General features: G+C 45.3%; 1 protein-coding gene across 7 annotated transcripts in view; it reads right to left on the bottom strand.

Moving 5' to 3' along the window:
• ARSB (arylsulfatase B) overlaps positions 1 to 22027 on the bottom strand; it is a 187445-nt gene that overhangs the window by 17558 nt on the left and 147860 nt on the right. Inside the window, exons 7-8 of one of the 7 annotated variants that reach the window (XM_072793962.1) lie at positions 4293 to 4415; positions 1073 to 3489 (exon numbers count right to left, since the gene is read on the bottom strand). The exons of 4 other annotated variants lie outside the window; for them this stretch is intronic. In XM_072793962.1, coding sequence (XP_072650063.1) covers positions 3224 to 3489; positions 4293 to 4415 — 389 coding nt within the window. In that variant the 3' untranslated portion in view covers positions 1073 to 3223. Of the gene's footprint in view, positions 1 to 1072; positions 3490 to 4292; positions 4416 to 4566; positions 4608 to 13184; positions 13265 to 22027 lie in introns of those variants that run through there. 2 more of the 7 variants (XM_072793995.1, XM_072793972.1) reach the window with 2 other exon arrangements.

Here is a 22027-nt window from a genome sequence, read left to right as displayed (position 1 = left end):
TGTGGACTTGAGTGGACAATCCATTACCCAGGAGGCTACCTTTGCCCATTCTTCTCCATCGTCCGTGGTAGAATCAATTATGTCCACCAATTTGACACTGTCTTCAAAAGGCAGGACCTAATTCTCCTTCACTTACGTAAAGGTTGGACTTAGTGACTTGTTTTAAGGGAGAAGTGACGTTGTACAACTTTGGAGGTCACGTCTTTAAGGCACTGTAGCTTCCTCTTGCTCGGTCTCTCTCACATTACTTGCTCTGCTGGAAGTGGACTGCTATGTGTGAGGAAATTCAAGCAGCCTGTGGAGAAGCCATAGGCAAGAAACAGAGGCCTCTAACCAAGAGCCTTGTGAGTGAGTCATCTTGGAAGTGGATCCGCTGCCCCAGACAAGCTTTCAGATGACTGCAGCCTTGGCCATCTGCTTAACTGCAATCTCATGAGACATCCTGGGCCAGAACCACCCAGCTAAGCCACTCCCGGGGTCCTGACCCCCATAGAGGATGTGAAGTAATAAATGTTTGTTTTATGCTACTAAGTTTTGGGGTAATTTGTTATGCAGCAATAGAGAACAGATATACTCTCTTATTATCACTTTATATTCACTCCTACCCTCTCCTGACCTCCCTCCAATAAGTTATTTTATAGTTTGCACTCTGGGGGCAATGACTAACACATTTTTTTCAGTTCTACATTTATTTATTTAACAGTTTCATTGAGATGTAATTTACATACCATAAAATTGGCCAATACGTTAAAAAACCACATAAAAGTTATCATTTAAACCATTTTAAAGTATACAATTCAGAGGCATGCTGTGCAAACATCACCACTGTGTAGTTTCAGAACTTGTTCACCACCCAAATGGAAACTCCCTATGGACACATTTTAAAGGATAAAAACTTTTTGTTCTCCAGATCTGGAATAATCATGTACTAACAAAGAAAAACAATCAATAAAACTTTTCTTTAAAGGTACGCAAATTTGGAAAGAAACCACATTAATGTGAATCTGTTCACATTCTAATATGGAATAAAGAAACCTAATGGGATACATTCTATCATGGATAAAATAAAATCTCAAAAGTTTGACAACAATTAGTGTTTACAACTCCCTTTAAACAATTGAGTGTAGAACATCCATGTTGTACCTGGCCCCCAAGGGACTAGAACTGGGCCAGCCCTGGGAGCACAGTGGGGAGAGCTGATGGCTGTCGTGTGGTGATGGCCTCTAATCTTATGGTATTAATAGACACTGGGATTAGAAGGATCCAGAGGAACATCTGGGCTCAGTTCATAGTATCTACCACAAGTGTGGGAGTGGTAGGTGATGGCATTTTGACCAGCTGTTTCCCAACCCAGGAGTGGGGTAAAGGTTGGTAATAGGTATCTTTAGCTCTAGCACCATTGCCTTCCAATCATCTTATTTTAATACAATACATATTAGTAGTGACCAGAAATTACTGCTACTAAATTGAAGGATGGCTATACAAGGACCTATAGCACATTATTTGCTGGTTTTAATTTCTAGTGTCCTATAAAGAATAGAACTAAGGATTATTGCCCAAAGAGTGTCTTTGGCAGGTGTGTTTCCCCTATTCCCTCCTGAAGAGGACACCATGGCTTCACTATGGAGTGTACGGTGACTGTCCAGACACACAGACTCTGCTCCTACCCCAGGAGGACAGCTTGAGAAGAGAAAAGCAACAGTTGGAGATATTTAATTTAGCCCTGTGTTTAGCTGTACTTTCATGGTGTGCAACTTTCTCATTTGTTCAACTTGTTCAATTGTCCATTCATTCATTAAAAAAAAAAAAAAAGTATTGACTGCCTTCTTTGTAACAGGCACTGATCCAGGCATGGGTGACAAGGAGTGAACAAAACAGTGGAGCTAATGGGAAAAAGAATATCATTTTTGCACATACTAAATCTGACACTTTTGAGAGCTATTCTGGATTGACCCGCATTAGTAGGACATCAGTGGGACTGAGAAAGGATCAGCAGGTCAAACTGCCCATCCTCTTTCCTCAACCCCAGAACCTTAATACAAGCAGTAAAACGGAACAAGAGAAACGTAGATGTGCCCTCCTTTGCTTTACCGAGGCCTGGTATCTCGGATGCTGGCCATTTCCTTTCAAGCCGCCCACTTCCATCATCCCAAGACAATATTATTGTTTCCTGGGGTTTCTCCTCATTGCTGGGGAATAGCATGCAACTCTTAATACATTACAAGACAAAGCCACCATCATGATAATAAACTCCATGCAACTTAGAAAAATCTTTACCAAACAGATGACACAGAGTTGAACATCACCTGCCCAGCCCCTCCTGTCCACCACAAGCGTGCCTGCAGGGCCAGACTTGACCACCTTCCCTGGGTGGGGCTCCAGTTTCAGGGTTAGAGGCGAAGGGAAGGCAGGCCACAGCAGTGTTCCAAAAACCAGTGGTGTTCAGAGTAGGGAGGCGAGGCAGCCTTCCTAGGCACAGGATGCCTGAGTGAAGAGGAGGTTAGGAAAAGAACCGCAGGGGAGAGGGGGTAGCAGGAAGTCTAGACAAAATGAGCAGCAGCTGGAAAGAAAAACTGGGAATAAAACCACATTTTTTTTATTGTAATAACCCAAACCGAGAAGCAGGCATATTGCCATGCTGACCGTAACTATGAGACGGGCCTTATACTCCATCATGAGATGAGTGACAGGGTGAGTAAGTGAGGGCTGAACCCGGGGGGTTATTCATGGCATGCCCGAACATGATATCTCACAGACGGGGAGATCCCCCGGCCAGCAGAACCATTACAAACTGTCTGCTCCCCACATTTGTTACAAGAAACACGAGGCACTCCAATAAAACCCAGCTATTGGCAGAGGGAAGTCTAACATCTGACTTGTGAGGCAAAGAGAGCCAGCTGTTCCAGCCTCCGGGAATCGACGAGAACTTCCTATTTCAAGCCGAGTTCCCAGCGGTCCCACGGCTCAGGAAAAAGAGGCTGAACTCAGCCACCCTCTCCTCTAGACACATACCCTGGCCAACAGCAGGGGCGCTGCGGGCGACGTCAGCCTCTTCAGTGCACTGGGGGTTGAAATGAGACACCTCAGGGTGGGCTGGGAACAAGAGGGGGGCCAGGGGAACCTGGGCTGGGAGAGCAAATGAGACAAGAGACACAGGAGTGAAGGCCTGAAGTCCAGCTTGTAGCACAAAGGTGGCCTGGCTGTCGCAGGCCGCCGGGGAGGCCTAGATCCATGGGCCCCAGGCCCCGGTGCCCTTGGGGTCACAGCGGGGGTCCTGCGCCGGGAAGTACACAGGCACCGAGTGTTTGTGGTAGAACTGCAGGCGGGAAAGGAGCTGCTTGACAACGTGGGGGTGGTCTCTCGACAGGTCATGTCTTTCTTCTGGGTCCTGGTCAATATCAAAGAGCCACAGGGTCTTGGTCGGTGGGTCCGAAGAGGGGATCACAGAGACGTTGTGCTGAGACGGTGGAGGAAACCAGCAACCACAGCCTGGCAAAGAAATCCGATGGTTTACTGGGGGAGAAGCATCACGGGCGGGTTCTCATTTCAAGGGAGGAGACTGGGGCACAAGGCTGAGCGGGACGTGGGCAGGAAGCCACGCAAAGATGCAGCCCTGGATGCTGCAGCTACGTCTGCCTCAGGCTCTGACTTCTGGTGCTTTAACTAGACGTGGTTCACGGGTTCATGACCAGGGGCTTGCAGGAAAGCGCGGGCTCGCATGCGTGCGTGGGGGTGGGGGGGGGTGGGGAGGGTGTGTAGTTGTCCCAGGGACCCGGGGCTACTGGCACACAGGCATCACGGGCCAGGGAAGCTAAGATGCCTTGCGATGCTCGGGCGCTACCAATCAAAGAACTGGCTTGCCGCAAATGCCAAGAATGTCGTCATTATCAATACTGCTAATGGCATCACAGTCTTAGCCGGCACACCCCATATTTTAAAAGTATTTAAAGGACATCATTTTTAGAGACTGTGCTCCGGGGAAGCAAGCACGTCCCTCAACCACCCAGCTGGTTAGGACGTAGCTTTCAGAGGGTCTCCTTGCAGGCAGGCTAGTACCCGACAGCACACGGCCCTGGACTCTTTATTCCCCATGAAACATGAGCGTGGCATTGCTTCCTTTCAACACCCCCCCTCCCCCCCGGCCTACAGTTAATTCTCAGTCTTCTTCTGTCGGGACAGTAGATCAAACCACTCTTCCTCATTCAGCTGCCCCTGAGGTATGTTCTGCAAGGCAGCTGTCACTTCCGTAAAGGTTCCCTTGCCCTTCTGGGGGCAGGAGCTCAGCATTGTACCTGGGTAGCCGGTGAGAAGTTTCCAGTTCCCGTGTCTAATTGCAGCATGGAGAGATGTGTTGAAGGAGAAATATCCTGGATGAGAAGAATCATCCTTTGCTGGAGCCAGGCTCTGCCCAGGACCTGGGAAGAAACCGGGTGGAAGCCTTAGATCTCTGCTATTGAAACGTGTTGTTACAAATCAACATTTAACAGCCTTCTTGTTGACCAGTAGCTTCATTCAATGCTGGGGTGTGAACGTGTCTCCCGCCACGGAAGCGAATCTTCTATTATATATGAACAGAGAGCTCTAGCTACACGGAACAGCATAGACCACTGCAGATAGAAAGGGAATCCCAAAGAGATTAGAACACGAATTCATCCTTAAAATCACTGCGTTCTAGGGTGTGATCCTGGGATCCTGGATCGAGTCCCGCGTCCGGCTCCCTGCACGGAGCCTGCTTCTCCCTCTGCCTGTGTCTCTGCTTCTCTCTCTGTGTCTCTCATGAATAAATATATAAAATCTTTCGGAAAAAAAAAATCACTGCTTTCTGCAGAGGTGCAGCCGGCCCCTGCAGAGCAGTGGTCTGTCATAGCAGGTCAGGCTGTTCTCTGTGTGCACCTGTTTTCTTTTTGCTGTTAAATGCTCAAATTAGATGAATATATATTTTATACTTATACCTATGTAGATAATGGGATAGATTATAAAATATACACTTTAATGGAGTCTGTCTCGAGCTATGAGAGTTCAGTCATGCCATGATGAACGGTGCTATAGTCACCTGTTTAACCACACTGATGAGACCTAAAGTAGCTGAGCAATGCTCAGTTAACTATTCAACAGGGTAATCACGGGTGTAAGAAGGAATTGGTATACAGATTCTTGGTTATTATCGTGGATTACATTAATTTCTCATCTTGGGGTCTTAAGCTAATCGATTATTAGGTTTTTGAGGGAGGCAATTAATAGGACCTACTCCCCCACTTTCTTGAATTTGGAACCAACTGAAAGGCAGAGACCAGACAGTTGGAGCTAAAATATTGCCTTTGTTACTGATAAAGTAGTTTGGAGATAACAGAGCTCCAGGTCTGCAGCACAGAGGCCTTTCTAACAACGGACTCTTGACTTAGACTAAACCTCCCACCACTGATCTTGCTGGACACCCACTGGGCTCCCTCGGGGCTGAGAACCAACTGGGGTGCCTACGGGCATCCCGGGGCAGACACACAGAAGGTCTGAAATGAGCAGCTCGGTTCCTTCTGTCGGTGCGCCCTCCTTGGCCAGCGGCGAGGGGTGGATAAAGTGCAGCGGAAGAGACCTGACTTCTACTCTAGGGACCCTGAAGGGGCGCCTTAGGGAAGCGGCTGCCCTTGCTCGTGTCGTGACCCTGGGGCCTGGGATCCAGCACCGCGGTGGGAGGGTGAGGGGGTGCGGGCGGCAGGCTCCAGCTCCCAGAGGTGGGGGAGTGGGGGGGGTGGAGGGGGGTGGGGGAGTGGGGGGGGTGGAGGGGGGTGGGGGAGTGGGGGGGGTGGAGAGGGGTGGGGGAGTGGGGAGGGTGGAGGGGCGGTCAGGCTCCGGCTGGGGGGGGTAGGGGAGTGAGTGGGGGGGAGTGAGGGGACGGCGGGGTGGGGGGGTAGTGGGGAGGGTGGAGGGGCGGTCAGGCTCTGGCTCAGGGGGAGGGGGGCGCTCCGGGTTCCGGGGTGGGGGTGGCAGGCTCCGGCTCCTGGGGGGGCAGTGGGGAGGTGGAGGGGGGGAGTGGGGAGGGTGGAGGGGGGTGGGGGAGTGGGGAGGGTGGAGGGGCGGTCAGGCTCCGGCTCCGGGGTGGGGGTGGGGGTGGGGAAGTGAGTGGGGAGAGTGAGGGGATGGAGGGGGAGGGGGCGGGGGAGTGGGGAGGGGCGGTCAGGCTCTGGCTGGGGGTTTGGGGGGAAGTGAGTGGGGGGGAGTGAGGGGATGGAGGGGGGAGGGGGCGGGGGAGTGGGGAGGGGCGGTCAGGCTCTGGCTGGGGGGGCAGGCTCCAGCTCCCCGGTGGCGGTGGGGTGGGGGGGCTCCAGCTCCCCGCGGGGGGTGGTTCCAGCTGGGGGGGGGGGCAGGCTATGGCTGGGGGGGCGGGTGTTGTGCCAGCGACCCTGGAGGGACATTCTGGGGCGGGAGCCAGCACCCGGGGGCGGCTTCAGGCCTCCGGTCCCCGAAGCCACGCACCGACCCCCCCGGCCGCCGCTCCCCGGCACGAGGAACGGGCGCCCGTGGGGGGAGGCCCTGGGGCACCAGCGGCTGCGTGTCTTGCTCTGCTCCCCGCAGAGGTCCAAGGGCCGCCTTTGGGTACCACACAATGTGGGATGGAACAAGTGCGTTGCAAACATAAACAATGGGAGGAAATTTAGCTCTCTCGGCCAGACTTCTATTTCTATACATTTTTTTCTAAAACAGGACCATAAAATACTTAAGCAATGAACAAGCAGAAGACTAAATGATGGAAGATGCTACGGTGTCAACTCTAGTTTTTTTTAAACTGAGAAATTAAACAAAGAGAAAATTACAAGGAATAGTTTAACTAACACCCCCCCACCCCCCACTCCCCGGGGAGCCAACACCTAAAATGCACAGATGTTAACATTCTGTCCTACTCGCTTGGAAAAAAACAAAACAAAACAGAAAGGAAACAGAGCAATGACAATGAAGGGGCAGTTTCCATGTGACCGTTTGTCCCCAATACCTCATGCCCTCCCCCTGGGGCTGCAGCGGTCAGGGCTTCAGTGCACAGTGAATCCTGCAGTCACTTAAAAACAGAGGGATATATGCATGCATCAAAGAATAATATCTAGACTTGTTTTATACTGTAAGAATGTCCATGTATATGTCATACATACTCTGCAACTTGCTATTTTCATCCACACAGTATTTTTAGAGCTCTGTGATTATGTTTGTATATATACATATACATATATATACATACACACACACATATATATTCCTTTTAACTGTCTGGTATTTCGCTATATAAAAAAATCACATTTATCCATTTTTCTATTAGGCATTTCAGTTACTTCGATTATTTTTTTTTCTTTTTCTTTTTTTTTAAAGATTTTATTTATTTATTCATGAGAGATGCAGTGAGAGAGAGAGAGGCAGAGACACAGTCAGAGGGAGAAGCAGGCCCCATGCAGGGAGCCTGATGTGGGACTTGATCCCAGGTCCCCAGGATCAGGCCCTGGGCTAAAGGCAGCACTAAACCGCTGAGCCACCAGGGCTGCGGTTTTTTTTTCTATTAAAAACTCTCCTGCAATGAACACTGTTGCCCTCGACTCCTTTTGAGTGTGGAGGCGGAGAAAATTAAGGCCATTCCACTTTAAGTTCAGCGTTAGCACAAGTACAGCCATCCCAGGCCCCTGTGAATAAGAGCTGAAATTTACATTACTTCAGTTACAGGAAGAAAACAGCTTACAGCTTGCCCTAGAAAGCCCCATATTAGAATGAGAACAGAGCTCAATGCCAGTGGCAGAAAGTCTCATATCAGAATGAGAACAGAGCTCTATGCCCTTGAAAGCCCCATATCAGAATGTAAACAGAACTTGAGAAATTCCTCCATCCCTTCTGAAAATCCCTTAGACCAGCCTATAAAAAACCCAGCTGTAACCCACTTTGGGGTCCAAGTCCCTGCTCCGCTGTGTCAGGTATACTTGGACCCGAGCTCGAGCTTGTAAATAAACCCTCATGTGTCTGCATCGGTGTCGGCTCCTTGGTGGTTTCTCGGATTCGCAATCTTGGGCACAACACTGAGCATGAACAAGAGTTTCTCTAGGATTTCTAGATTTGTGTCTAGTTGCAAGGTGCACACATTTCCGATGTTACAACACACACTTAATTGGCCCTCCTCCTAGTAATTAACCCCTTTCTCCATACCCTCCACCTGGTACTTTCAGACTTAAAATTGTTGCCTATCTAAACATTTTATACAGAATCTTCATTTTTTTAAGTCATTCAATCAGCAAGAATGATCTTTCTTTTTCCCTGTCAATCTAAAGGTTGCTTTAAAAAACATTTTTAAATGACATCTATAGAGAAAAGTGCACAGAAGATGCTGATGAAGCCTGCACGTTCGTCTTCCACTCAAGAGCCAGGGCATTCCTAGGACTTCAGAAGCCCGTGTGGGCAGCCTCCAGTCCCTCCAGTCTCTCAGAAGGAACTACTTTGCTATCCAACCCTGGAGTTCTATCTGCCTGCTTTTGAACTTTATGTAAAGGGAAACTAAGCATGTTCTTTTTTACTTCCAGCTCCAGCTGATCGCATAATGCTGGTCAGATTCATCCTTGGTGTTGAGGTTCAGCCTGTTCCCAACACTATTCGTTTTCATTGCTGGCTGTTATTCCCTTGCATGGAAGTTCCACAACCTCTTGCATTTAGGACTCCCCAGGGGATTGATCTGTGTGTGTGCGTGTGTGTGTGTGTGTGTGAAGTGAGGTAGGACTTGAGATTCATTTTTCAAAGATGGCTATCATCTGACCAAGACTGTTGAAAAGACTTTCTTTTCTACTCATCTGCAAGGACACTTTGTCAAACATCTTATTTCCATTTGTGGTGGTGAGTCTCTCTGAAGCAGCATGGTCCGACAGAACTTTCTTTAGTGAAGGTGCCATATCTGTGCTGTCTACTGCAGCAGCCACTCACTGCATGTGGCTACTGAGCACGTGAAATGTAGCTAGTGCAAATGAGGAAATTAATGTAAATGTCAATTGCCACCTGTGCCTAGTGACTACTGCGTGGGACAGCTGAGCTCTAGAGTTTCTATTCTGTACCACTAGTCAATTTGTCTGTCCTTATGCTAATATTACACTATCTTAATTACCGTGGATTTATTACATGTCCTCCTATCTGGTAGTATAAGTGTCCAACTTTGTTGTTCTTGCAGACTGATTTCGTCATTATTGGCCTTTTGCATTTTCAAGATGAATTTTAGGAGTGTTTTGTTAAATTTCCCAAACTAGCTGCTACGATATTGATTATGATGGTATTGATTCCAGGGATCAATTTGGGGGTATTGCTGTCTTAAAATATTGAGACTTACAATTCATGAGACTTACAAATCCAGCTTGGTGGATTTCCACATCTTCTCTTAATAATAGTGTATCATTTTCTGTGGAGAGGTCTTATGTGTCTTAGGTTTTCTCCTACTTAATGTGTTTTTTTTTTTGTTAGTTAATGTGTTTTAATACTATTATAAACAATATTTAAAAATATATTTCATACTCTGGATGTTGTATATAAAAATACAATTGACTTTTTTTTACATATTGACTTTGTTTCCAGTGACTTTATGAAATTCATTAACTCTAATCCTTTGTTTACAGAGTCTTTGGATTTTCTTTGTATCCTATCTTGTCACCTGCAAATAATGACATTGGTTTCTCCCCATATTATATCCTTTAGTTTTCTTTTTTTTACCTTATGACACTGGACAAAATCTCTAGTGTAAATTTGAATGAAAGTAGTAATAGTGAGAATTTCTATCTCATTCCTGATTTCAGGGGAAAAGCTTTCAGTATTGTACTATTAAGTTTGATGTCAAGCTATGCTTTACCATATTAAAGAAGATCCTTTCTACTCTCCATTCACTATGTCCCCATCAAAAATGGATGTTAAATTTTACCATATACTTTTTCTGCATCTGAAAATATCACATAATTATTCTTTTATCTTTTAACAGAATGAATTATATTTATTCTTTTTTTTAAGATTATTTATTTATTTATTCATGAAAGACACAGAGAGAGAGGCAGAGACACAGGCAGAGGGAGAAGCAGGCTCCCTGCAGGAAGCCCCATGCGGGACTTGATCCTGGGACTCCAGGATCACGCTCTGAGCCGAAGGCAGCCGCTTAACCGCTGAGCCACCCAGGTGTCCCTTTATTGATTCTTAAATGCTAAACCAATCTTGCATTTATGGAATAAGCTTTATATCATGATGTTTGTTATTTTTATATATTGCTGGATTCGCATTTGGTTTGAAATTGATTATATTTCCTGAATTTACATTTCATTTCGGGTTTTTGCACCTATGCTTAAGACAGAAATTGCTCTAATAATTTTTTTCTTAAAATATTGTCATGTTTTTGAGTCAAGGTTACAGTGGTCCTACAAAAGCAATTGGAAGTATTCCCTGAAGGGTTTGTTTAAGATGGATGTTACTTCCTAAATATTTGCAAGAGTTCATTTGCAAAACAATGGGGGCCTAGAGTTTTCTTTGTGGGCAGGTTATTTATTAATTTCATTTCTTTAATAGATATAGAACTCTTCAGATCTTCTATTTCTCTCACTTATAGTTTTGGTGAAGTGTACTGTATTGGGAATCTGTATTTTTTTTATCTTTGTATTATCTTTTTAATGTCTGTAGCATCTGTAGTAATATCTTTTCATTCCTGATATTGGCAGTATGTGCTTTTCACTTTTTTTCCCATGACAAATTTTGTTTAAGGTTAATTGATTTTATTAATCTTTTCAAACCAATATTTTACTTATTAGTCCTGCTCTGTATTATATTTACTTTCAATGTCATGATTTTGCCTCTTCTCTTTATTATTCCCTTCCTATGTTTCCTTTTGGCTTAATTTGCTTGCTCTTCTTCTCCTTTTTTTTTTTTTTTTTTTGAGAGAGAGAATGAGGGGGTAGGGGCAGAAAGAGTGAGTGAGGTGGGTGGAGTAGAAGGAGAGGAAGAGAGAGAATCTGGAGCAGGCTCCATGCCCAGCAGGAGCCTGACTCTGGGATCAATCTTAGGACCCTGAGATCATGACCTAAGCTGAAATCAAGAGTCAGATGCTTAATTGACTGAGCTACCCAGTTGCCCCTTAATTTGCTCTTCTATTTATAGCTTCCTGAGTAATTAATTTTCAGCACTTTTTCATTTCTGACATATACATTTAATAGTATGTTTTTATCCAAGCACCAATTTATTTTTATCATGCATGTTTTCAATATGTATCTTTGTTATTCAATCAAAATATTTTCAAATTTTCATTGTGATTTCCTTTCTGACTCGTGGATTGTTCAAAACTGTATCACTTAATGCCCAAACATTTGAGAATTTCCTGTTATCTTTTTGTTACTAATTTCCAACTTAATTCCATTATGATTAAAAAATAGATCCATGGATTTTTAAAAAATAAACTTCTAACTTTAGAATCATGTTACATGTACAGTATACGATTTAAATCCTTTGAAATGTGTTTCTACTTGCTTTATAGCCCAGTATGTGGTCAATTGAGTAACGTTCCATTCTCACTTGAAAAAAAAAAAACACATATTCTCAAGTTGTTGGGTGCAGTGATCCATATATATCATAGTGTGTTAACTATGCCTTTCAAATGTTTTACATCTGTACCGACTTTTTGGTTTGTTTGCTTGTTCTAATAGTTACTGAGAGAGTTATGTAGAAAATTTCTCACTGTAACTGAGAATTTGTTTATTTCTCCTCTAAGCTTTCTCATTTTTTGAGACCATATTAAGTGCTTACCCATTTGGAAGCATTATAATTTTCTGGCTGGTTCTTCTTTTTTTTTTTTTTTTTTAAATTTTTATTTATTTATGATAGTCACACAGAGAGAGAGAGAGAGAGGCAGAGACACAGGCAGAGGGAGAAGCAGGCTCCATGCACCCGGAGCCCGACGTGGGATTCGATCCCGGGTCTCCAGGATCGCGCCCTGGTCCAAAGGCAGGCGCTAAACCGCTGCGCCACCCAGGGATCCCTGGTTCTTCTTTTTATAATTTTGAAAAGCTTCTCTTTATTTCCAACAATGCCTTCCTCCTTTTGTCTACTTTGTCTGATGTACAGATCATTAGCCGTCATCACTGTTGTTGGTGTTTGCATACTTTATCTTTTTCCATCCATCTCATATGCAATACAAAGAAGTATAAAACAAGGTGATAGATAGGATAGTGATTCCCAAAGATGGCCTGGTCCTAACCTCCCTGGAACCTGTGGTATGTTGCCTTACATAGCAAAAGAGACTTTGTACGTATGTCTAAGGGTAAGGACCTTGAGATGTGGAGGTTATCTCACATTATCGGAGTGGGCCTGATCTAACCATGAGTCTGTAAGAGCAGGGGCTATTTCCTGACTTTGGTCAGAGGGTCTGAGATGCAGTGCTGCTGACTTTGAAGATGGAGGAGGGGCCGTGAGCTAAGGAATGTGGACCACCACGACCGCCTGGGAAAAACAAAGGAAACAGATTCTGTCCTAGATCCTCTGCAAGGGAATACAGCACTTCTGGAACCTTGACCTTAGCCCTGTGAGACCCTTATCGAACTTTTAACCGGCAAAACTGTCAGACAGGCATCTGTGTTCTTTTAAGCCACTAAGTTTGTGATAATTTGTTACAGCAGCAATAGAAAACCACACAAGGGAGCTGTGTATTTGCAATCCATGAGGAAGATACTATATACGAAATGGTTTAATAAACACCATCAGGAGAAATATCGTTAAGGTCAAACAGTAAATATTCTAAAAGGCCACAGTAGGAAGAAGTTGATGCAGGTGGAGGCACACAGGAAGGATGGATGAAGAAAGTGGGACTTTAGGGAAGATCTTAATGTTGTACTTTTTTGTTATCACTTGGCTCCCCTTCCAGCATAAAATAATCTAGGGTGTGGCCTAGGGTTGATTTAGCTCTGTGACCCCAAGGCCTGACCCAGTGCCCAGGCACTTCAATGACAAGGTACTCAACAATGCTCACTGAAACAGGAGATGACTAAAAACTGGATAACTAGAAGGTGAAGAAGGTACTTTTATTTTTTTTTTATTTTTTATTTTTTTGAAGAAGGTACTTTTAGCCTGAAGATGAAGAGAAGCAGTCTCCCTGATGCAGTGCCTCAGAAGGACATGAGGGGAAGTGCTGCTGGAGGCTGGGGTGAGGTGGTTGGTAGGCGGGTGAAACAGCCTCAGGCAGTGGGAAACGCCAGCCTCAGAACCAGGCAGTGGGAAACGCCAGCCTCAGAACCTGTCACTTCTCATCAATGGAGAGGCACAAGAAAAATTTAAATATTTTTTAAAAATGAAACTTCTTTTTCTAACGGCTTTATTAAGATATAATTAATATATGACACAATTTACTCCTTTAAAGTCTAAAAGTCAATGGTTTTGAGCATATTCAGAGAGTCAAAAAAGCAGCTTGATGGAGGATAAAAGGACATTGGATTTCTTAACTTGAAGCACAAACCAACAAAAGAATCTTTCTCCTTTCCTTCTGAGCTGACAATCACCTCTGGGATAAAGCTTTCTGGCTAGATAGAAATACTCAGTTATCAGATGGACCAGTCACATGTACTGATACTGTATATAAAAAAGGATTAATAGGGGGGGCCTGGGTGGCTCAGTTGGTTAAGTGTCTGCCTTTGGTTGGATCATGATCCCGGAGTCCTGGGATGGAGTCCCACATCCGGCTCTCTGCTCACCGGGGAGTCTGCTTCTCCCTCTCCCTCTATCTGCTGCTCCCCCTGCTTGTGCTCTGTTCTCTCACTCTGTCAAATATATAAATAAAATCTTAAAAAAATAAAAAATAAAGAAGGATATTAGCAAAAAAATTTAGGGCAAATGAGGGAAATCACTATCTTCATAATACGTAGTAAACTTACAGAGCTCCTTATCTGAGCAACCTCTGGAAATCTGAAGGAGTTGGAGCTTCTAGGATGAGGCAAGTCAATGGTTTTCAGTGGAGAATGTGTTCTCCAGAGCTAGAAGGGGTTCCAGGAGCACCGTGGGAGTTGTCTTTAGATGGGATGGTAAGTTGGCAGGGTCCAGGTTCCTTTCTTCATTTCAATTAGTGCTGCTTAACCCTTAAGGAAGAATTTGTAGTATTGGCTAAATATATCACCTGAATAAAATATTGTCCCTATGTTTTTTGTCTGAAAAAAAGGGTCTCCAGCTAAACTACAATTGGAAAGATACTAATTAGTGATGGGTGATGGACTCGTCCAATGTGGAATGGTCCGAGTGGTGGGTGCCTGGGGACACTCCTAATCTGGTGTTCATGAACAGCAACTTTGTTCCCTTGACTGTACAATGTATCCTCATGACTCTTTGGAAACTACTGTCCAATACAGTCTATGACTGTATTTTATAAAATACATTATTTTTCTATGTAATTTATGTTTCTCGTATGTAAGTTGGAAACACAAAAATGTATGAATGGGAAAATTTAAACTATCTCTAAATTTATTAGCTGCTGTTAACATTTTGGTGTATGACCCTTAAGACTTTTAACTATACAAGGCTTAAATAACATAAACATATTAGCTGACTTGCAAGTAGGAGGAAAGCCCATAGAAAACAAAGTTTTCGTGCCTAGAGAAAATCAGGCAGGGTAGGGAGGAGTCCCAAGCATCAGTGCAGGGGTGAAGGGAATGGTCTGGGTCTCTTCCTCTGCAGGACTTTGTTCAAGTGTGCACTGGGTATCGCTAGAAAATGCGCCTTGGGAAGAGTTAAGGTTGTGAGCCTGTAGAATAGCACCGCAAGGGATGCAATCAGGACGAGGAGAGGGCCTGGGACTGCAATGAAGACCCTGCCGACCCCTCTCCCACAGTGCACAGCAGTACAGAGCGTGTACTCTTGGAGCAGGATTGCTTGGATTTGAATCTCCACTCTGTTTTTCACCAGCTGTGTGAGTTTAGGGGTTAGCTGATCTCCCTAGACCTACGCTTCCCCACCTGTAAAATGAGGATAATATCATCTATTTCACAGAATTATTGTGTAGCCTAACTGTGCAGATACATTGAAAATGTTCATTAGCACCATGTCCAGCATATAGTAAGTGCACAATATATGGTTTTGATACTAGTTGTGCAACTAATGGGCAACTCTCATAACTCCCTATGCCTCAATTTACTACATAAAAGTAGTATAATAACAGCAAGTGAGATAAGGCACATCCAGTGCTTAGCAACATTGTCAACATTAAAGGTAATAATGCTCACTACATGCTTATAAAATGCTGTGTTAAGTGTTCTGTGTATGTTAACTCATTTAATCCTTGCAATAGCTCTATGAAATGGGTAATAATGGCTGGTAATGATGGGCACTGAATGATAGCTATTATCAATATAATATAGGTTTTTTTCTTTTATATCCTCTTTTATTGAAGACCTTGCAAAGAGGAGAAAAGTAGGCAGAGTGACGGGGGCCAGAGGACTAGCTGAGGACAGAGCACACTGATGAGTCCTTGAAACAGGCAGAGGGACCTTCCTCCAGGGACTCAACTGCCTCGATGTTCAGACTTTGCTAAGGGCAGAGGCAAGCTTAGCCTGACCCCCAGGAGCCTGTCCGTCTACTTTAACATATAAAAATTCCTTTAGAAATTCCTTTATCTCTACCCCCAGGATACGTGTGGGCAATCATCCCCAAGCACGTGGCCCACCGATATAGATCTGTAGGGTCTCATGACTCAGGTTTCATTAGATGGTGGTAAGTGACCTTTTCCCAACAACAGCTGCCCCTCGAGGTCCTGGAAACCTGGCTTCCAAAGCTCCTTAGGGAGGATGCGCTCCCCAACCCTCCCTCTCCCAGGGGTATAATCAGCCTCCCCTCCCAGGCCCGGGGCAGCCGCTCTCCCTGCCCATGGCTCCCATCCCCTTTTGTACCAAAGAGTCTCAAGAGTTCTTTCTTGGTCGTTGGCTCTGGACCTCCCCCCACCAAATCTCACCTATATTCCAAAACTTCATCCAGATGTCATTATTATACCAGAAAAAAACAAAACAAAACAAAACAAAACAATCCCCCTAAACTAAAATCCAAACCAAACAAACCACTTCTCTGGTCTGGGTCTGGAGAAGAACCATATTTGCTCCCCCACCACATGTTCTAGAGTTTAAACAGCGGGAGAAAGCATTAATGGTGAGGCTTTAATTTGCTACTTTGGGTTTTATTCCCTTTTCTGCCCTGCTGAGAGGGCTGTCCTTCATTTCTACTGAGCTCTTTCTGGTCTTGATCAGTTTTATAATTTACAAAGATCAGCCTAAAAGTTTACCTCTAATGATCCATTTTATTCTTCTTGCTGCTGTGAGGCCATCTTCATGCTTTTATGGCATATGCAGTTTTACTTACAGCAAAACTTACTCATTTGGTCTAAAAACCCTCAGCTTTTCCAGATATTTGGTGATCAAGGTATATTTATATATGGAATCCTATCAGGTATATTTTTTAATGAACAGGCAAATTTATTAATTACATGAGCCAAATGTGCCTCTTAATTAAAACACCAAAGTTGTATTTACTCTCAACATTTGACTGGCTGGCCAGTTTCTTCATGGCTTAAGCCAAGAAAAGTTGTAAGAATCCCCAAACCAAAGTGAAGTTCAGGTCACCAAGGTCCTTATTGCACCAACTAGTCTGAGCCCACTGGGCACAGCCTGCATGTCCTCCATAGTACACTGGGACTATATCTGGGTGGGCGCCCTTCTTCTGCTCAGGGTTCGACAGGTCCTGAACACCATGGCTCAAGCCACAGCTGCCTCTCATCTCCCCGGGGGGCAAGGACTTACACACCCAGATGCGACTGTGTTCTTTGTTGTCTGGATTCTTGTTTTTAAAGTCATTCTAGATCTAAAAATCTAAGTTTTTCTCTAAAAGTAGTTCCTAATAAAACACGTGCTAGAATGCCACACTCTGAGCTGATGCTCTATCAAACCTTTACTCAATTTTCAGAAATGGAAAGAGCCCCTACGAGCCACAGGTATGGCTCTGGCAGCTGGAAAGCTGGGATTTACAGAATGGTTAGGGAGTTTCCAGCAGCATTCTTCCCTATACAATTACTTGCTAGTTCTGAGAAACCACTGTGCATTTTAATAGCCTTTAGAATGAATAATCTATTAAGTTGTTTAGCCACTCTGAATTCCTGTTTCCTCATATGTAAAATGAGGAGAAAAATAATGCCTAACTCACAGGACAAGTGTGAGGATGGAATGAGATCCTGTGATTGGTGACTGTTTGCCCTGTAAGTATAAAAATTTAAGTCTCTTGGATTCCCACAGCAGCTGCCAGAGGACTGGGTACATGGATAAACAAACTGACCAATTGAAAGAAATTATTTCAATTTAGGTTCAGCCTATGGCCTTTGATTGACAGGCATCCAAATGAAGGTATGGTCAGCTGCCCAAACCTGTAACAACCATGAAACCTGGAACAGCTGCCACAGGAGCAAGATATTAGAAAATTGTGGTGAAGAGGGGATGGGGAGGGACTCCTGGGGGGCTCAGTGGTTGGGTGCTGCCTTCGGCTCAGGTTGTGATCCCGGGATCCAGGATGGGGTCCTGCGTTGGGCTCCCTGCATGGAGCCTGCTCCTCCCTCTGCTTCTGTCTCTGCCTCTCTGTCTCTCTCATGAATAAATAAATAAATCTTAAAAAAAAAGAAAAAGAAAAAGAAAAAGAGGGGACGGGGATATGGAGGAGTCAAGAGCATACAGTTTCAGTTACATAAGATGAAGCAGCCCTAGAGATCTACCATACAGCATAGTGCCCACAGTTAATACTATTTTGTGTCCTTAAAAGCTTGCTAAGAGGGGATCCCTGGGTGGCGCAGCGGTTTGGCGCCTGCCTTTGGCCCAGGGCGCGATCCTGGAGACCCGGGATCGAATCCCACGTCGGGCTCCCGGTGCGTGGAGCCTGCTTCTCCCTCTGCCTGTGTCTCTGCCTCTCTCTCTCTCACTGTGTGCCTATCATAAAAAAAAAAAAAAAAAAAAAAAAAAAACTTAAAAAAAAAAAAAGCTTGCTAAGAGGGTAGATATTATGTTAAGTGTTCTTATCTCACCTCCACACACATACACACACAAGAAAAATAATAATAGCAGGGTGGAAGGAAACTTCCGGAGTTTGTTTACGACACAGATTGTGGCAATGGTCTCAAAACTCATCAAGTTGTAAATATTAAATATGTGCAGCTTTTTTATGTCAACCATATCTTGATGAAGTGGTTTCTCTCAGGAAGGGGCACGTGGGTGGCTCAGTCAGTTGAGCATCTGACTCTTGATTTTAGCTTAGGTCATGATCTCAGTGTCATGAGATCGAGCCCCATGCCAGGCTCCACGCTCAGCGCAGAGTCGGCTTGTCCCTCTCCCTCTCCCTGTGCCACTTCCCCTGTGGGTGCATGTGTACGTGTCTGCTCTCTTTCAAATAAATTTTAAAAAAATCTTAAAAAAACGATAAAGTGGTATTAAAATGAATGAAAAAAGGAAATTGTGTGGAAAAAAACAACATGGCAATATCACCTAAATTATGTATGCTAATCTAGATGTCTGGTTAAAATTATGAAAACAGAGCGAAATAGATGGGGGATTCCCAATTCTGGGTGTACACTGGGATCACCTGACCCCCACAGTCACCTCAGGACTGACCTATGTGTGGCTCCCTAGGCCTGGCACAGCTTAGCACTGGCCTCCTGACAGGCTCAGCCTGGCCCAACACTGGCTGCCTGGCTGTCTGTCACCTTCAATGACCTGAAATCCCATCTTCAGCAGCAGCAGCAGCTACTACACTTGCAACAGTCTTGACAGAGCTCTTCCCTCCTAACAAATGGTATGCAGCTGCCCATCGTATAAAACAGCTAAAAGGGATCCCTGGGTGGCGCAGCGGTTTAGCACCTGCCTTTGGCCCAGGGCGCGATCCTGGAGATCCGGGATCGAATCCCACGTCGGGCTCCCGGTGCATGGAGCCTGCTTCTCCCTCTGCCTATGTCTCTGCCTCTCTCTCTCTGACTATCATAAATAAAATAAAAATTAAAAAAAAAAAAAAAAAAACAGCTAAAAGCAGAGTGGTCCAGCTTCCACTGGGTTCACCTTCGGCAGTCCCCAGAGGACCCCTGGGGCTCCATGGACCCCCAGGTGAAAGCCAGTGGCTTTCTGCTGGATGCACCCACGTGGGCACAGGTGCGCAGTGAGGGGGCCTAGGAAGCCACACCAGCACTGGGGCTACAGTGGAGCTGGTCTGTGGGCCACACGCACTTTGCCCTTCCGGGGTCCTCTCATCTCTTAGGGCCTGTGCAGCTCTGCTGGGGGTACCCCAGAGAAAGGTAAGAGAGAGGCCTGATTACCCACCAAACTCATCCTGCTCCTTATTTCTGGACTTAAAGCCGATCACTGCAAGTTCTCTGTGGCCCCCACACTACTTTAGAATCCTCTCTCTCCTTGGAGAAATCCTTGCAGCACGAAACGGGAGTGTGGGGGAAAATATGCCAGACATAAAGCTAATCAGAAAAAGGTGAGGAGGAACATTACAGATGTTATTTATTACCTACAAGGGAAAAATCAAAACGCTCATAATTTTTATATGTGCACTCCACATGACATATTTCAAATGAATCTGGGTTTATGATTTTCAGTTTACAAAGTTAGTTTCTCCAACACCTACTCATTCAGTCCATATTTGAGATTTTAAAAGTCCTAATGAAAAAAAGAGCTTTGATGTGGCTTGCTCGGCCTAGACAGAGTTCAAATGTTAATCATTATTGAATTGTGCATAATAAGTATTCAGAGAATGTGTGTGCCTGTGTTACAGGGAACTCCAGCAGTCGGTCAATGTCTGACATGAGCCGGGAGTGTCAACTGAGCACCGGAAACCCCAACAAACAGAAAACAACCATCCGGTGAATCCTGGGCTCCCAACTGTTGAGGGTTCGCCCTAAGTTTAGCAATCGACACCTGAAATGGGTTGTCAAGAGATGGTCTCATACTTTGGTTCAAATTAAATCTTGAATAAATGTTCTATTTTATGTGGCAGACTCATTTGCCTATTAAACAAATATTTATTTTGTTGACCACTTTGCACGCTGGAGTCTAAATCTTCAGAATGAATAAACCAGAGTCCAGAAGTTTATAATAAAATAATTTCATTAGACACCACGAATTCTAAAACAGCGGAATAAACATTTGTGGGCCAGGTGAATAAAACGTGCGAAGTGCCAGGTGATTCCCAAGAAGATACCAACTGCCTGGAAAGACCCAGGAAAGCAGTGCTCACTGAGCTGGGCTCTAGAGGCAGGAGGAGCATGACAGATAAAGGGTGACAAAGATAGTCCAGGGACGGAGAATGTCTGTCTTCCTGAAATTTTCTTCTCCCTATGATGTTGCCCTCCTTTTCAGTCTCTAAATAAGAACATGTGTACAAAGCGCTTCACCACAGTGCCTGGCGCAGAGAAATCGCTCCATCAGGCTGGGCTATTATTTCTCCCTGGGACTGCTTTTTAGCCTCCTTTTTTTTTCTTCTTCTTCTTTCCCTGTTCATCTCTTGAATGTTTTCATCCCCCAGGTCCAAGTTTCAACATTCCCTTGGGTATTCCAGGCTCCAAAATCTCATCTCCTACCCGGATCATTCTTTGCCCTGCCCAACTGCCAGCGCCTCTGACCAGGCTTCCCGGCCCAGGCCACCATGTGGTGGGAGCCCAGCCGTCGGGCCTCATGTGCACACACACTGCCCCTCTGTCATGTTCCAATCGCGCATTTGTCCATAGGGAATCAGACACCCATCTTCTATTTCTGGCCTTAACCATCAAAACAGCCTCCATGGCTCCAGCTTGCCCCTCTCCTCTCCTCCCTGGACAACAGTACATGTGCTGTCTCTGGCTCCACCTCCTTTCCAGGGCCTCGGAGCCACCTTGCCTTTTTTCAGCCTGCGCCCAGCGTGAGGACCAGAGGTGGCAGGCAGAGAAATCCTGTTTATCTGCTCATAAGAAGCTTTACAGAAAGCACTTCTCTGATGTAGCCCACATGTGGCCAAGTCCTGGACTTCCGAGCTGGGTGCCGTACCTCCACATCTTCCCATTGTCATGACCCTGGGAGGAACATGTGACTGGGAAGAGAAAGGGGGGCAGTACGGAACCCCGGAGAGAACCAACAATCCAAAGGCAAGGAAGACAGGGCGAGCCTCTGAAAGACGGAGAAGGAGGAGTTAGTCGGGAAAAATGCCTCAGAAGCCAGGGGAAATATTCCATGGAGGACATGGTTACTGCCAGAGAGAAGGAGAGTCTGAGAAAGCAGGGAAAGACAGCACTGGATGTGGCAAAGAGGATGTCACTGATGACTGTGGCAACAGCAACTGCACTGGGCTCGTAACACAGTGCCCAGAATAAACATGCACAAGGGATCCAGGAAGCTCGTAATAACGACGACAGACAGAAGAGTGGGTCTTTTCTCTAATCATCTCCAAATTAAAGTCACAACCGATGATCATGTCCAGTTCTGACATCACCACATGCCAACAACCGTCCCCATTCTGACCCTGCCCCACAATGGGCTGATCCGTGCAGAGCTACGGCTCTCCTCTGAATTCACATTTTTAGTTTGTCTCTCTCTAAATACAAGTTTTTAAACTAATTGGTAGAGTCCTTCAGCAAAGAGCTATAAATAGGCACTGTGTGTATATATATAAAAAAAGAGAGAAACTAACCAAAAATATTCATCTTCAGTCTGTGATTAAGATGATGAGCATGAACCGGGCTGGGTCGCCTGTTCTCTGGCGGGGGATGAAAGGAGAAAGCCTCCCCCGCCCCCCAACTCGGCATTTAGTGAAATCCGGACCACAAAGCCTCACGGTCCGAGATGCCTTGCTAAAGGCCTCTCTCTTCCTGTGTCGGACTGTTCGTGTTCCAGGGCACAGGAAAGACATGTCTAGGCTCTCAGCACATTTTTGGATAGGGAAGAAAAAACGCTAATTTAATCCGTAACATGGAAAGGGAGCGCTGTCCACGGAAGCAGCCCGCGATGGTTGTCAGGTGGGCCTGGCCTCT

This window comes from Canis lupus, chromosome 2, assembly GCF_048164855.1.
Source record: "Canis lupus baileyi chromosome 2, mCanLup2.hap1, whole genome shotgun sequence".
NCBI classification, from domain to species: Eukaryota; Metazoa; Chordata; class Mammalia; order Carnivora; family Canidae; genus Canis; species Canis lupus.
The sequence above is the reverse complement of the archived record's forward strand: the minus strand, read 5'-3'. Positions and strand labels throughout refer to the sequence as shown.